This window comes from Eublepharis macularius, chromosome 5 (assembly GCF_028583425.1).
Source record: "Eublepharis macularius isolate TG4126 chromosome 5, MPM_Emac_v1.0, whole genome shotgun sequence".
Taxonomy (NCBI): domain Eukaryota; kingdom Metazoa; phylum Chordata; class Lepidosauria; order Squamata; family Eublepharidae; genus Eublepharis; species Eublepharis macularius.
In genome coordinates, this window is record NC_072794.1 from 121,752,298 (window position 1) to 121,770,407 (window position 18,110).

The 18,110-nt window shown below is 41.2% G+C and overlaps 1 protein-coding gene across 2 annotated transcripts in view; it reads right to left on the minus strand.

Moving 5' to 3' along the window:
- The window catches only part of KCND3 (potassium voltage-gated channel subfamily D member 3), a 460,156-nt gene extending 457,773 nt beyond the window's left edge, over positions 1-2,383 (minus strand). For both annotated transcript variants that reach the window (XM_054980803.1, XM_054980802.1), the window contains exon 1: positions 1,278-2,383. In XM_054980803.1, the coding sequence (XP_054836778.1) occupies positions 1,278-2,383 (1,106 nt within the window). The remainder of the gene's footprint in view (positions 1-1,277) is intronic.
- Between the last annotated feature and the right edge of the window lie 15,727 nt (positions 2,384-18,110).

Consider the following 18,110-nt stretch of genomic DNA (forward strand, 5'->3'; position numbering starts at 1 on the left):
TCTAGCCAGCGATAGCTCACCTGTTCATGCACAGCATGAAACCATTTGAAAACAAGAACAGTTTTGATCAAAATACAGTGATCAAGCATCATGAAAATTATTGCAGTTATACTAAAATCAAAAGCCACATGAACTCCAAAGCAGAAACATGCTTGATAGAAAAATGTTCACATTTTCTTGTTTTGTAAACTAAAGTCTAATTCCATCTAGGATGTATAGAGATTGTGGGAAACTGGGTTGCTTTAATTAGCTAGGATAGCAGCAAGTAGCACTTATTTTGGTTACTATAATCCTGCATGAAAGAGAAAATGTGTTTTTCTTTACAGAAATTCCAGATCTTAACAACAAAACCAATAAGATGGTCTTCACAGAAAAGGCTGTCAATTCAACAGGCTTTGTCTGAAGTTTAAAGACAAGTGGAAACCCCAGTATTTGCAGCCATCCACATGCTATGGACCCACAAGGCCACAATCCAAAAGAGAGAATGGGCTAAAGCATACCCAACCCTCTATTTGAAGGTTTTCCCATCAGTTATAATAGCCCCCACACAGTGCAAATAGGATTATTTCCTGCTAACAAATCAGTCACATTCTCAAAATCATTATTGTCCCTCACTGTGTTGATTTCAATACCCATCTGGATTTATCAACATACATTGGCTAAGGGGGACATGAAAAACATTCCGATGATACCATTCTAAAAATGGTTTCGACAAACCAACACAAAATGATGATTTTTCCATGTAAGATTTCCCCTGCTCCTTGCTTCAAAAATGAAGCAGGAGGGGTTTTATGGGACACCAGAGTAAAGCACTACAGTCTGGCTTTCCACAGCAATGTGGACCACCTTTCAGTTTCTATGAAATCCTCTGTGTAGATCTCTTTGACTGAGAGCCAAGCTACAAGTGATGCCTTATACAGGTTGGACACTTGCCAGCTTCGCTCAAGTTTTGATGGGAAATGTCGGCATCCTGGTTTTACAGCTTGGCTCTCCATTACAGCTGCAACACCAGGATGCCTACATTTCCCATCAAAACTTGAGGGAAGCTGACAAGTGTCCAACCTGTGTCAGGTGTCACTTGTAGCTTAGCTCTGAGACATATTTTGCTTGTTGCAAGTTACCTCACAAGATGGCAATGAAAGTAAGATGAGATCTATAATAGCTACTAAGACTTTTGGGATACATTCCAATGTAACAGACACAGCCTCAGAAAGTTACCAAATCTCACCAACCAGCACACTTCATCTTTGATCAAGAAAAAACAGTGCAACACTTACCCAAGGGTTGTCATGGTGACAATAGTGTACCAAAAAGAAGCTGGGATGCTGGTGAACTTGCTGGCTGAAGATCCTTTCTCTGCATAAAACATCACAGTAGCAAAGATTATGATTGCCATAGTGAGGGAAAAAAGAAGAAAACCAAGTTCAGATGCACAGCTCTTCAGAGTGTACCCCAAGATTCGCAAGCCTTGGGAATGACGGGAGAACTTGAAAATCCGGAAAACCCTGAACACCCTCAGAGTCACAAAGGCTCCACTGACATCTTCATTGTCTGTCATCACTAAGCCAATGTAGTAGGGCATAATGGCTACCACATCAATGATACTCATCACACTCCTGATGAACCTGTAGCGACTGGGGGCTGCAAAGAGTCGTAAAAGGTACTCGACTGTAAAAATCATAACACAAGCTGTGTCCAAGCAGAAAAATGCCATTTCATATCTCTCCCCACAAGGCAGTTCCTTGTTGCCAGGAACTGTACCACAAGGGACAGTCTCCACTACATTGGTGATAACAGAGACTGCAATAAAGAAGCCAGTGACATAGTAAAAGACTAAGGCCAAAGTGCTGGTATGGGGGTTCTCAAAGGCTCGCCACATGGTCTGCCGGAAGCTCAGAGCTGGCATGGACTCTTGTTTATTCTCCGAGTCACTGTCATCCATCAACCGCTCAGCATTTTCTCGTTTCCTGTCTTTGTACTCTTCATAGCAACAGTCCCCAATGATATCAGGTAGGATTCCATAAAAGGCAAGCTCCTCATCATAGGCCGAGATGCATTCATATCTTGGGTAGTGCAGTTTGCCAGTTCTGTAAAAATTTAAGATACTCCTAAAGACGTCAGGGTCCCGGTCAAAAAAGTATTCCTTTGTGTCTTCATTGAAGAAGAATTCTTTCTCTGTGCTGCCAAGCAGAGTATCAGGGTACCTCTCCAATGTAGTCCTCCATGTCTGGAAGCGCCTGCCACTCACATTAAGAATAATCAGCTCATCTTGCCTCTTATTTTTATCTGTTGGGGCCAGTGGCATAGGACAATTGGCTACTGGCATCCATCCTATGGCAGCTGCTCTGGCAAAAGGCAGCCATGCTGCTACACCTGCCGCCATGATGGTTCTGAGCTCAGGATGGAACAAGTTCTTCTAAAAATTGTTTGGATTCAGTTCAATTCCATCTAAAAAAATACAATGAAAGAAAAGATAGAATAAGTGGACTTTGTTTCTTTGTTACCATCAAAATAATGGCTTTAAGTTGCATTCTTTATATAAAAAGGATGCAGATTTTTGCTTACAATTGTTGCATATGACATTGAGAGTGTCTTGAAAAAGGTTCCTGGCATCTACTGGAAAACTAGGCATCTAGCAACCCAGTCCTGTGGTTAAGGATGCCAGAGGCACTTTTAAGCACGGAAAAGGTTGTGGTTCAGTGATAAAGCATCTGCTTAGCATACTGAAGGTCCCAGGTTCAATCCCTGAACACTTCCGTTTTATTAAAAAAGGATCACAAAGTAGGTGATGTGAAAGACCTCCATCCAGGAACATGAAGAATCACTGCCAGTTTGAGTAGACAATACTAGCCATGATGGACCAATGGTCCCATTCATTATAAGGCAGTATCATGTGCCTTATATATAGTCTCTTGTAACAAATCTCCATTCTGCCATGGAAGTTTGGGCCAGTCTCACACACTCAGCCTAATCTACCTCACAGGGCTGTTTTGAGGATAAAGTGGAGAAGAGGAGAATGAGGTAAGCTGCTTTGGGTCCCTTTTGGGGAGAAAAGTGGGGTCTGCCAGCTGTTTAAGATCCAGCCTGAGCTTGTACTTCCCTGCTGTTGCAGGGGTCAGCATTTTGGCATGGGCAGAAGGACAAGAGCTGAAGGGCATTTATTTGATCCTTGGCTCTTAACTAGTGGTTCATAGCCTGTGGCCTTGATGGACCAATCCCAACCTAGAATAGGAGGTTTTAGGGTATCACTGGGTGGGGTTTTTCCCTGTTAGTTTATCTACATTGTATTTTGTTTCCTTAAATTGTATATTATTTTATAAGCAGTTTTTGATCCTCATTAAGGAAAAAAGTGAGATAAGAAATGCAACAAACCAGCAAATCTCTGAAATGCATTGCATCAGGCATATTAGCTGTAGCTTAACTGCCCACTGCCCAGCTTTGGCCCATTTTTTTAAGAGGAGGAAAAAGGTGTTTCCATGCAGCCGCACTGAGACAGCCATGGCTATGCCACTTCCAAAAATTAGCTACTCTGTGCTATTTTTCCCCCATTTAAAATTCAAACCTTGATAGTAAGACCTATATCAGATTCATGTTCAGATGAATAATTTTTAAAAATGCATACAATAATCAGCATGGGAAAGTTAGGCTATTATTATAGATAGAATTTTTGAATAGCAAATCATGTCTCATTAAAAGCATTTAAAAGCAGCATCAACACACTAATTTAGATTTGCTTCCTTACAAACAAGCTTAATATATAATTCCACAGGTATAAACACTTGGCCCCAATTCAGATGCATGGAAACTCAATAAGGCATTGCATTTAACTAGCACTGTGTGTGTTATGTGCCATCAAGTTGCCTCTGACCTATGGTGACCCTATGAATGAAAGACCTCCACAACGTTCTATCATTAACAGATAGGGTTGCCAGATCCATTGAGTCCCCTGGCAGGAGATTGGGAGCCTGGCACTTACCCTCCGAAGTCGGTGCATCTCCTCGTGTGCGGGTCAAAGGGTGGCCCGGCGTGCGCTTGCCAAAGGGTTGAATCACCCCACCTCCTCCCCCTGACCCCACTTACCTGGCCAGCGGGAGGTGCACCACAGCGGGGTGTGGGGGTGCCTCGCATCGCCCAGGGGTGCGCCAGACCGCAGGGGAGCACCTTGGGGGCGCGACTCCCTGCTGACCAGGTAAGTGGGGTAGGGGGGAGCAGGGGATTCCCCATCACAGGTGGGGGATTGGCAAGCCTATTAACAGACATGCTCAGATCTTGCAAACTGGAGGACATGGTTTCTTTTATTGAGCCAAGCCATCTCGTTTTAGGTCTTCCGTCCAGTTTGGTGCAGTGGTTAAGAGTGCAGGACTCTAATCTGGAGAACTGGGTTTGATTCCATCCTCACTCCTCCTCTTGAAGCCAGCTGGGAGACCTTGGGTCAGTCACAGCTTCTAGCTCTCTCAGCCCCACCCACCTCACAGGGTGTTTTGTTGTGGGGATAATAATGACATTGTGAACTGATCTGAGTGGGTGTTAAGTCATCCTGAATGGTGGTATATAAATCAAATGTTGTTGTTGTTGTTATTCCTCTTTTCCTACTGCCCTCCTACATATGCAAAAAAGCTTCTCCAATGGAATAGAGCATGACTGTGTGCATGAAAATACTGAATACCGTATGACTTCTTGCTCTTTTGTTCAGTTTTCTCATGCATCGTGACCTTCATTTGTGAGGGTAAATGCCTGGCACTGCTACTTTTGCCCATGTTGTGGGAGCCAGTGCACATGCAGAAACAGCTGTTCCACAAGCAGACGCTGCCTTCCATCCATGCAAGATTTTTTATTTAATTTATTTTACATTTTTTACTCCACCTCTCTGCCCTCATAGTTGGCGAACAACACATGCGTAATAATATCTCACCTCAAAATCCATTAAACCAACAAACACATCAGTAAAACAATTAAAATCAGAACTAAAATAAATACAAAACAAAGAAACAACAAATCATTGGGGGAGGAAGGAGGGATCACTGAGGGAACATCAAATGAAACAAAAAAGTCTTTGCCTCCTGGGAGAAGATGACAAAAAAGGGGGACAGGTGAATCTCCTTGGGGAGAGAATTTCAAAGTTTGGGTAACACTACTGAGGAAGCCCTCTCTCAGGTTGCTATCCAGCTCTCAGAAGGTGGAAGCACCTGAAGCAGCCACCCCAAAGATTATTGCAGTGGTCAGGTAAGCACATAGGGAGTACAAGGTCCTTTAGCTATGTTGTTCTCAAGCCATATAAGGCTTTAAAGGTCAGCAATACCAGCACCTTGAATTGTGCCCAGAAACAAAGCCAGAGTAGATAAGCTAAGACGATAGTGGTATGATCCCTATGACCTACTCCCCAGCCACTGCTGCCAGTTGCTTATTCAGCAGTAGATGATATTTTGAATGAGCCATATGTGTTACCACTGACTATTCATCCAAAAGATAATTCTTCATGACCAGAAGACCAAGAGGAATCTCTAATAATCACATTAAGGGAAATAACAGCACTTACAAAAACAGTATGAGTTCATAAAACATGAGCTATCTATCAGCTAATATCATCAAAAAGATTTATTGAAATTGCATATAACACAACCTTACTTATATGCATAGTCTATAGCAAGAATGGCCCAACTGTATTTTCATGGGCTAGTTTATTATCCAGACAGTGATCTGGAGGCCATAATTATATTTTACTGCACAAGTTGACCTTCTTATGAATGGTTAGACTCCATAATAAAGTTGGCACTATCTAGTAGGAAAGGTTTCAAGGTTATGGAGCTTACATCCTCAGGCATCTCTAGGGAATTTCAAAATCAAAAGGAAATGCAACCTTAAATTGCGAAATATCTCTATATCTTACAGCTGTACACCCTCTTCACTTTTCCCTAGCTATCGTAATAAGTTTCTGTTCTATATCCAACAATGTAGATTACAGGAATATAGCACCTATATTATGCTCAGCCCTTTCATTAAGAGCTCATATATCCTTCAGTACATAGAGATTTAGCACCTCACCATCAGGATCCTAGCACTCTAAAACTGAGCATTATCATAGGAAATGACATCCTGCCTACTAATTTGCTTATTGAAATAACGCACACATAAATAATGGGATTCATGCTATTCCCCCTGGCATTGTGCTATTACTACAGAAAACACAAAATGCACAATCCAGAGAAAGTTATGCAGAAGGCCTATTGAAATTAATTAGACTCAAATGTACAGTTTTATGCCTATGTTTCAACGGGATTGAAATGTGTATTTATAGGCAGCATATATTGTTCATGCAATAGGGTCATATAAATAGGTAAAATAAGCAGAATGGACAAGATTTTTATCACTCAAATCTGGCTATTAATACATTAATGAATGGTGGGGTAGAACATAAAAAGTTATTCAAAATGGAATTAGAGAAATAATTTATGCTTAAAACTTGATCAAACTGTTATTGAACAAGGCTTTCTGTACCACACTACAGTAATATCTATCATCTTCCCATAAATTGCTTTTCTAATAGACCAACAAAAATCCTTAATGCAAACCAGTGAAGAGGTGAAGCCAAGTCAAGTCTTTGGCTTAATTACCAACATATTCAGCATTTTCAGTAAGCTTGTTTGTAATATGATAACTCCACTGAACATGTGCATACTGGAATGAAATCTCAGTATTCAATTATGTGTGCCTTACAAACTTTTAGGACACAATACTATTTTTCAAGTCCAAACACAAGTGTGATTCCCTCTCAGGTTTTTAAAGGAGGGCAGAAAATACAGAGGTCAATGCAATGAGCTATCTCCATTGAAGAATGAGACATCAGAATGAAAGTTGGTGTGCAAGCAGGGCAACAGCCTGTAACATAAGAAGACCACTAACTAGATCATACCAGTGGTCCATCTAGTCCAGAGCCTGTGTCCCACTGTGATCAACCAGATGCCCCAGAAGGGCCACAAGTAGGGCACAAAGGTCAAAGCTCCCCTGCTGTGGTTCTCTAGCATCTGGCACTCAGAGGTATACTGTCACTGAACAAAAACCAGTCATGGACCAATCTTCCATTATTTTGCCTAATCCCCTTTTCAAGCCATCTATGTTTGTGGTAGTGAACTAAATGGAAAGGGGAAACTTGTAGGGAGAGGGTCTGTGGTTCAGTGGTAGATCAACTGTTTTGCATGTAGAAGGAACAAGATGCAATTGTTCAGCAGGTGATGTGAAAGACCTCTACCTGAGACCCTGGAGAGCCACTGTCCATAAACAATACATTACTGACCTTGATAGACCTACAGTTTGACAAAGTATAAGACAGCATAATTTCAGAGCAGATTTGAGCCCGATACTCTAACCACAATGTTTCATTGGCTCACATGCTTTCTCCTGAAAGGCTGCTTATCAGGTGAATCTTTGTTCATTTCAAAACCCCTGATCATTTTGATTGGCTTAACTCCACTTTTTCTATCTCTACAGTATTCTTTTTGAGATGGGGCAACCAGAACTGTGTACAGCACAGTATACAGTCCACTTGATCTACCACTCCACTTAAAACTAAGCTAGGAAAGATAGAAAAACCAATGAGTTGCAATGTACAAAGGGAAGTTGGTGTACACGTGTGGGATGTCATTCTGCATTTCAAGGATAAATCCCAGCCCAACACCCAAACCAATTTTCAAAGGGACAAAGAGTGTAAGGTGGTATCTTCCTCACAAGCTGGTAAATCAGAACAGCACCAAAAAGGAATGAGGGCACAGAGGATCACAATTTTTGATTTGATAAAGTAACCCATTAAGGAAGCTCAAGTTAGAAGCTTTACCTGATTAACAGCCTTCCATAAAATGAATTTCTTTAACTCTTTTTAACAATCATACCCTCATTGGAGCTGGTAAGGCAGAATCCTTAAGAGATTCAACTGTGATCCAAGTCCAGAAGATCACTGGTTCTAATCTCATTTTAGCTATAAACTCACTAAGTGTTCTTAGGAAAGGCACTCTGACTCCCATACACAATACGGGCACACAATCACAACAAAACCAGCCTGTTGCACATGGCAGTTAGATGGATGAGTGGATATCTGTGAAGTGCTATGAACACTTTATAAAGGCACTGTACTTTTGAGTCCCACTACAAAATGATTCCATAGTATGTTCCTGCTCCACTTGATAAAAGGCAGAGGTCTTAAGATTTAGTTTTTCATTTTAGAATTTATAAATATATAGCACTACTGAGCAGGAAGGTTTGCCACTGAACCACCCAGAGCCTCCTTCCCTAGCTCATCCAGTTCTTCCTCCTCCCTGCTGGCCTCACAGCCCACCTGCAAGAGAATTTCTTTCCACTCTTGGGTTCTTTGCTGCAGTTTAAGAAGCAGGGGCTTAAAGGATTGAGAGTATCACCCCATGTTTGTCTCAGACAATGATGTGATTACCAGTAAGCCAAAAACTATGGAGTAGGATCCTGGGGGTGTTTTCCCATCTTCTGGGAATGGAGCAGGGGTCACTGGGGAAGTAGGGAAGGTAGTTGTGAAATTCCTGCATTGTGCAGGGGGTTGGACTAGATGACCCTAGAGGTGCCTTCCAACCCTATGATTTTAAGATTCTATGATCTTTGCTGGATTTATACAATATAGGTCACAAAGCTCATCTACGAATCCACATTGAAGAAAAAAGTTTTATTCTGATTTATCTATCTGTATATCTATCAGTTTATCTCATCCTTCATCCAAGGAGCTCAGAGAATCACACTTCATTCCCCCCTTCATTTTTTATCTTCACAACAACCCCTGTCAGGTAGGTTAGGTTAAAACATAAGTGATTGGACCATAGTAATCTAGAGACTGGACCACAGTCATCTAGTGACCTTAATAGCAGGGCAGATCTGAACTTAACAGTCTAACCTGTAGGCTCTACGTCTGACCCTCTAAGTTTGACACTGTCCCTCACTGGCTTACATTATCTCCCCTGTTTACCAGGTGAAGTTTCTCAAATATACTGTAAAATGGTTTATGGGGAGGGGGGTAGAAAATTAGAAGGTATGTGTAGTCTCTGATAAGAAATCCATGCATTTTAGTCTCAACAAGACAGAGCTGTACAAAGAAGGGTTTTGACTGCATTCTAGATATGCATCAGTCTCCTCTTGGCTCACATGATTAAATCATTATAATGAGGAAAACACTTGGGATAGCCAACTGGGACTTTTAGAACATACCAGAAGGGTACAGAACAATGCTGGAGGTTATTGTATATGAGAAACTGAATTCCTCTCAAAATTTATCAGTCATCAAAAATCATAGTCACATAGGATAGATCTTTATTATCAATTTCAGCATTGTGTGTGAGTCTTCTTCTTCCTAAGGCCAAGGGTATGCTAAATGTGTCCCATAAAACAAAAGCAAAAGTAAAAGTAAAAAAGTAATTAAAACAAATGTAATTAAAAATAATGCATAGCTTACTCATTTGAAATTTGCTTTAGTATAGTTTTATTTTTAAAAAATCTTTTGAATTTGTATGTTATAGGGAAATTGTAGTCTGACCAAGTAATTAGAATGTATTGGGTATTGGCTTATGGTTCATCACACAAGATCTTGGGTTTGTTGCTCAAAAATAAATAAGACAGAGGAAGTCTTTTGCTTCCAGTACACGCTTTTAAGGGTATTTGAGACTGTGTTTGAGATAGTGTGACTCTCTTAACTCTGAATTAGTTCAATTGCTTTCTAGGGGCTGCTTCAAAGTGGGTTGAGGATTGCAAACACACTTTCCAATTCCAAGTGTGTTTCATTGACTTGGATTCAAGGACTGATTTTCACGTGCATTTTCATCAGTGCCTCCATTCAATGGCTGAAAAAGATTGTTCATGAAGGGAGGCTCTGCGGAAGGAAAATCTTTAATTGTCTACAGTATTGGATGGCTGATTCACACAAGGAAATCATCATCCCACGACACTACAACCATTGCTGAACATAGTCATGTGAACTTACCCTTAGTCCCATTATTGTCAATCAACAGAACTTCTTGGGTTTGTTTAGAAGTTCAAACTATTTACTTTTTGTGCAGTTGAGAAATGATAGATTCTTTGCCAATGGATGTCAAAGACATGGAAAAAAGAGGAAGTAAAGAAATGTCCAAATTATTTCACCATGCCAAGTATGATATCAAATATCTAATTTACCATAATTTTGCTGCCAGATCAAAGTTCTGATGTACATTTCTTTCCTAGACTACCAAGACAACTTGAGACAAAAACTGCCCACAATTTTCAATAACTTACAAAATATGTGCATATATCAGTACTGAAAATAAATATTTTGGTTAGCAACAGGTTAACATATAGACAGAGAGAAATCTATTGTTTCACATACATATTCACAATTCTATCAGTTTTTTTCAGTGGGAGAGTATTACGAGACATATTGCAGAAGAGTTTTTACCAAGATGAGTTACAATGTAATTGACATATAGAAACATAAAATGAACATTTTACAAATACTGTAGATATTACATATGTGCATACACAAAGCCTTGCCAAAATTCTTTAGCTAGTAACTTGCTGATGATATTCAGAATAGTAGAGCTCGTGTACACAATGAAGACATGACACTTTTGACTTAAACCAAATGTCAACATGAAGGAAGCAAACAGACTATTTGTTCTCTAGGTAACTGCCATTGCACTCAAGAGGTGCAAAGAAAACTGTAAGCAAAGGCTTTTGATTTCTGAAAATGAACTTTCCTCTGAAAATCTGATCTCTCCTGCCACTTTACTTGTCCTTAAGCATATAGACATAAGCCTTGTTTGAGCTTTGGCTTGCTTTACTAATAATAATTTGATTTCCACTTTGAAAATACAAATCTGTGCATCTTTCTGTGATCAATAGTGCACTGGAGAAGAACTTTACAAAACACATTTATTCCTGTTCACTCAGGAGGAACAGGAAATAGATGATGGATTCTCATCTCATTAGCTATGGCCAATCGTGCCAGTATTTCTGGATGCCTCTGAACATCCCTAGTTGCATTTTTTAAAAAGAAAGAAAGAAAGAAATTATTCTATTAGAAGATAAAAACTTCAGGGGGAAGGATGGACAACAAAAGAATGGGCTAAAGTAAACAGAGCAAGGAGGAAAGCCGGTGTTCTGAGCACCAGCATTTCCTTCCTTTATCCTTTTTATGTGGGTCAGGCTCCAGCTTTAAGGATCTTTTCATTTAAAATGCAAACTATGCTCAGATGAGATTCCCCCCCTCAATTATCCTCCTCTGCCTTCTCCTCCCCCTCAGCAGATAATAAAACTGCTTACAATAGGTTTACTCTCCTCTCCATTGCTGATGTGCTAAGAGAAAGTCAAGCTTAGAGCAACAGGACGTGCAAACTTTGTCTATTCACCACCAGCAGCTTCACACAAACACCCAATTTTTACTGGCTGTTACCATGGGGGGACAAATGGCACCCAAACAATAAAGGGGGAGGCACACCAACAATATAGAAGAATGGAAACTAGTCCTGGGGGATAAATAGGAATAGTTTGTCCTACCTTTAGCTTCTCCACATGCAAGTAGGAATAATCAGGAAATGTCATCAGCGTAATGGAAGTAGAGGAGGGGGAGACTAAAGAATGTTTCTTGTTATTACTGAGCCTGGCAAGCTATTGGACTGACATACATGCAGCACTCCTTCAAATCCAGCCTGGAGCTTAGATACGTCTGGAAATGCTACCCAAAGCATCCCAATGTTTAACTCTTTGGGAGAAGAAGAATTAGTGGTCAAGTTAGAAATGTGTCTGCAAGGATGCTGCTAGGAAAACAAGGTTCTGAGGAGTGGGCTCTGGGAGCTGAGGACAATACAAATAAATGAAATCATGGCCATAAATATACACACAAGACTTGCTGTGACCAGGTGAAACTAAATGACCTGTTGGAGTCCTTCATCTGGGGTAAGCAAACATCTTTCCCCCTGTGTCTCCCGCAGCCCAAAGTTACTGATGTCCAAATTCAACCCTTTCCGTCACCCCTACTTATTTCTCTGGGATCTAAATTTCACACCTTCGGTTTTATACACACAAACATACCAACGCAGAAAACTTAGGTTCTTCCAGCCGCTTGTGGTGAACTCCCCCTCCCTCCCTCCCTCGCACCTTGCATAAATCTCCAGTGAAGAGAGCGCAAGAAATAGGACGCTCTTGTCCTCTGAGTTAGGGAAGCCCTGGGGGAGTGATTGATGCGCTGCAGCCAGGCTTAGTGACTTCGATAAAAGTGAGCCAAATACAGACACGGAATACGGGAGCTCAGCTGCTTCCCCCCGGCGTGCGTCATCCCATTCGGAGGTTCAGATTATACTTTAAGCTGTGTGCGTGTGCGTGTGCGTGTGTGGAGGAGTTCAGCGGAATGAGCTGGTCTGTGGTTGCCAAAGCGAAAGGGAGACCGAGCGAGCACAGCAAAAAGACAAAAAGAGGAAACGAAACGCAGAGCTAGAGCGATTTCTTGCTTAGCGCCCCGTCTTTTGCCACAGTTCCTAAACCAACCCCCGACCGATCTGCAGGTAAGTACTTGAGCGGAGAGACAGAAACTCCGAAGGGAAAAGAAAAGCGTCTTCCCCTCTCTGTCTTCGCCTCTCTCTCTCACGCACGCACGCACACATCCCTCTCACTCCTTACCTTCTTGGGCAATGAGCTTTCTTGCCATGCCATGCCATCCTCTTCACGGATACCCGTTCAGCAGCTGGGCTGTGGAGTTGCCATCCAGATGCTGAAGGCGCTTCCTCCAGCTGCCTGGGCAGGCAGGGCGGGCGCAGGAGGGGGAGGTGCTTGCCAGGGGCGCTCTTATCCCATCAGCGCAGCAGGCACACACAGAGGGCGCAGGAGCTGGGCGTGCTGCTGCGAATGCGCGTGGATGCCCCCTCCCACCCTCGTGTTTCTCCGCCGGTTTTGGTTACATCTCCGCCCGGTTCCTGTTAGGCAGACAGATGGCGCAGTCCCACCAAACTTCACCAGACGCCGTTTGGCTCAGCCCCATCGCCTACACTCCGAAGTCAGCGAGGCTGGGCAGGGGGCGAGGCGAGTTCAGTACCACGGGACGGCGGACAGCTCCTTGAGCACAGCGGCTGTTGCCCGTCTCCCGCTTGCTCCACTTGCCTGTTGCCATTCAGAGAGCGACATCTGAGCCTTCAGACCCAAAGCAGGGAGGAGGTGGTGGCGGTGGTGGGCGATCAAGAACCAGGGAGAAGGTCGAGATCTTAAAACAGAGCCGGTCGTTTAGCGCTAATGTACGAGACAAAAGTCAGCGAGTAAAAAGTGACCCCTCAATTCCCAGGCAGCAACGGTCTCTAGACGAATATGCAGGGGGAAGAGCTAATCTTCGGAATCAGAAACTAAAGGAGGAACTGTGCAGAAAGGAATCCTTTCCCGCTGGGTTCAACAGACATATATTTCCACCTTAAGACTAAACATACTGTAGACACTTCAACAGGAGTTTAATCCTCTACCCCCACCTCACCTACATGGCAGGCAGCACAGTAAAGAATTCTAACCACACTTTGGGACAATAGAGTATCGAGCGTTGTCTAAGGTGAGCATGGAAAAGAAGACCTGTATTGTCTTTGGGATACAACTCTCAGGTAAGTATCCAAGGCTAACCAAGCATTCAGTTCTCACCAGCAGATGTCACTCAAGATGAAGATACTCTAGGATATTCTAGTCGGCAGTTTGATTTTCTCTGCTCCCTTTAAAGTGAAACTTTGATAACTCTATGTATGGCTGAATGGAAAATATTGAAGTCAGACTCATGCTGCTACTTTTGCCAGATTCAAGGCACTTTGTCACATTCTCCAGTGAAGACTATGACAGCGAAAGTTGAACAGAACCAGTTCATCCTTAAGTCATTCTCAATGGCACACTGACATGCTTGGCATGTGGGTTCAGTAAACATGGACAAAACTTTCCTGATTTAGTCCACCACTCAACTTGAGGCAGCTCAAATGTGATCAGTTCATGCAAGTTGGGATAGAAACTGGATGAAATAATCCCTGTCTTCTCACCTGCTCATTTCATCTTGGATGTATTTAGTCAACCTTCTCAACATGCCATTACAGACATAGAAATTAGTGCTGCATCCGATATCAATGGCATGTTGAAAACTCCACGGTGCTTCTATTTATTTATTTATTTTGCAGGCAGAACATGATGAAATCTGTATGGAATAAATCACTATAGCCAACTCACTTTCAAGAAATAAAAGGTTACCAAACATCTGCAGTAGTGTTACAGAGATAGCCACACACTAGATTCCGTAACAGCAATCGACTTTTCATGCCTCTCACTACAGACTGCAAAACTGCTAATGTGAATCCATTCTCTCAGCCCATTTTTTTTAAGAAAAGCCATTTACCAGAAGAAATATAATTTAGAAGTATAGCTTGTGAAGGGACATGTGGCATCTCCTTTACTGAGCAGGAATTGCCCTGGTTCATATTTGGAACTAAGGTTATCAACTTCCCACTAATGAGAATCTTGATTAGCTGAAGACTTATGACCAGACATTCAATGACATGTTCAACCTTACTAAAGTAATTATACCTAGAAGGATGACTAACTGAAACTGCATATTTGAGATGTGGATGCTAATGTTAATAGCATCTCCAAGGAACAGGGATTTTTTCAGCAGTAACTGTAAACAAGGAATGAAATTTGTAAATCATCATTGTTTCCTTTATTGGATTCTCAGACTAAAATGTTTTCATGTGACTTGATTATGTGTAGGAGGCGACTTCTTAAGATGTTCTGAGTAATCAGGAAAGCTATTTTACCATTCAAGGTGGGAACCTGAAATATAGCTGAGTACTCTTGAGAACTGGAATCAGGGCTCAGTATATGAAGATTTGCCATTAAGCTCAACAATGAACAGACTATTAAAGGGGGGTTCATAAAGACTTTGTAATATATGAAAACCATTAATGACTGAACTCTGTTGGTTGACCAATTGGATCTTAGTTTGGCCATGTACAACATAAATAAGATAGTGTTTTCAGAATAGATGGTAGTGAGACTGCTTCAGAAGCACTGCCAAGGAACAGGATATAAATCTCAGGAATAAATAAATAAAACAAAAGCTGTAAGTTTAAAAGCCAGGCCAGAGTTGTCAGTTTTCAAAACAGAGTGACAAGACATTTAGAAAATGTAGTAAAAGGAAGCATCTTATCAGCATTATCAACAAGAAGGAATGGGCCCTTTTTGACCACTTAAAAGGGATTGTAGGACCTACGTTAACAAAAATCACATGTAATGGTGGATAGATATTTTGTGGAAGGGGAAATAAGATGAAGCAGGAAAGTTAGAAGATCCAACCCTATGACCCTTAAGTGCTTTCAATAACGGTGAAAGTATCAGTTTGGTAATAATGGTTTTTATTCATTTACAGTGCAATCCTAAACAGAGTTACTCCAGTCTAAGCCCATTGAAATTAATGGGCTTAGACTGGAGTAACTGCTTAGGATTGCATTGCCTATCTTTTTTGTTTAATGTGGCTGGATGATGAAAGATGAAATGCCAGACCAAACACAGATGAAGTATGGGTCTTTACCAGCTTGCAGGGTTTCCCAGGTATGTGGAAAAATTCAATTTTGTACATTACACAAAATAAAACCTGCTAAAACCATCCTGATGAATACTGAAAGTCCTCCAGAAGAAACAGACTTTTGAGAGCACCTACATATAATTTAAAGAAGAAAACTGGGAAAGGTTGGGTGGGAGATGGGGAAATCAGCCAAGGAGAAGACTGTGTGTGTGTGTGTGCAAAGTGTTCCGCCCTCTTATGGGCACCACAGTTTATATACACTATATATATATATATATATATATTCTTACAATAGCCATGTAAGCCAAGTCAATACCACTATCTATATTATGCATATAGGTGTGCATGTACTTCGTGGATTATTTGTCAGCCACATTTAGATTATGCCTTTCCTCCAGAGTATGCAGGGAAAGATAAATGGGATTTAGTGACGGTGGATAGAGGTAACAGCAATGAGGTAAGGGAAATAAAGATAGCCAAAGCCAGGTGGGACGGGAGGCTGAGATTGGCGTTCATTTCTAGTACACATACATGGGTAGTTTTTGGTATATATTCTCATCATTTTGTAGGTATTGTGCTAATTTTGCAGCCAAGAAAGCTCAGGATTTGGATTTTTAAACCCCTGAACCAATTAGAACTTTGTTAAAGAATTAAAGATTCAGAGACCTCAGCTGAGATGGAAAGTTTCCAGCTGTAAGCCTACATGCTGAGAAGTATTTTGGAGAAAGAGATAAGATAAACTATTTATGGTCAAACTAGCCAAGGGGCCTAAGAGAATTTCTCTCCAGATGAGTTGTCTAGGGAGTGGGGTAGAGCCTATGCAAGATTAATTATTAGATTAAATCATATGAAGAACTGCTTGCTTGAAGCAACACACACGATAGCCAGGAAGAGGATGAAATAGAAGTCATTAGGAACCGCAAAACCTTGCTGGAGCTCTTTCTTTATCCATTCATGTAGAAGAGATGCTGTCTTGAGCATATGTTGCCTACTCACATGCAGAAGAGCATGTTTCTAGAAAGTGGTGCAACTGACCTTTAACGTTCTCAATCCCCAATTTGATCATTCCCCTTTAGAGTGAAACAATTCAGCCCATGAAAGTTCAAAGTGTTCAGAGGCTGGAGAAACTCATGGAGTAGCAAACTCCCAAGAGACCAGATACTACTCACTGACACTTAACTATTGACTTCCTGCTTTCTCTTTGCTATCCAACTTACATTTGCTCTCTGCCATGGAAGCTGGCCACCTAGTATCTCTCAGCCGGTACTATTGATGATTGTGGGTCACGTAATATAATGTCTTTGTGTTTTATTTGGTGGTTTACCGTTGTTCAAGTGTTAGGCTAGTGTGCTTAATAACCTGATTTGTAAATATCATCAGTAATGTGAATGGTTTGGCTTGATCCCAGTGGAATTCTGCAAAAAGAACTCCTGTACGCTGTGAACTATTCAGAGAAGCAGAACACAGTGTAACAGTTGCTAAGTATTGCCTGCCAGCTTCTTAAGAAATGCTCATTTTCTCAGTCTTCTTTTGCTCACAGGTGACACCATAAAAGGTAGCAATGTAGATCCTTATTAATGGGAAGGATTTTATTTTCACTTATCATCTTTTTTTTATATTATGTCCCAGCTCTCTTTCACTTTTGCATGCTTTAACCTCTCCTTTTTGCTGACTGGCTGTGAGTTTTCAGCAGTTTTTCCCTCCTGTTTTTTCCCATTTTAAAAAAGAGCAAATTGAGGAGCTCTTTGCTATTCTTCCAATTTTGTTCATTTAAACACCAAATAAAAAGCAAACACAGCAGGCTGGACAAGAGATCAAGAAAAGGCTTTGCTGCCTTTTCTTCCTTGCACAGTCTCTCTTATTCCTTTTTCTTCTTTCCTTGACACTTTGCTCAATAGTTCCCTCCTCAAGTGTAGCCAACAGCACCTAATTTAGCTGCATGTTTAATGAAAATCCTTAGAACACAATCTCTGAAGCACGTCTGTGGAGTCCTCCAGAACTCCAGGGCAGAATAGGTAACTGGAACCAGAGCCGTATCATAACAGGTAGGTATCCTATTGACACTAGCGTCGTCGTATCCCAGTCAGTGAACCTGCTCTAGAATAAGTGACATAAACAATGGCAGCAGATAGAGGACAATTTTGAATTTCAGAAATGAAAGGAAAAATGAGGAGGCTTGTGGTGGCCCTAGCACACAATAAGACTAACTAAAAATTGGTGTACATCATGGGTTTTTTTCAAATCTGTATAAACATACAAATAAATTTTGTACAACTCCTGCAGTGGTAGCAATGATGGCTGACCTAATTTTATATGTTATTTGAAGCAGCCACCATCTCGCCACGTATTTTTTCTAAATCTGGGTATTTAATTTAAAAAATTACACATCGTTGAAAAATGTACCAGCACTCAATAGATTTAATATACACACACACTTTTTAGAGAAATATACTGAATTTATGTCAAATTTGATTTCCATTAGTCCTTTACATCATGAATAGTCTCCAGGTGTTACTGCATTGCCAATTTCAGGTCCTGCATC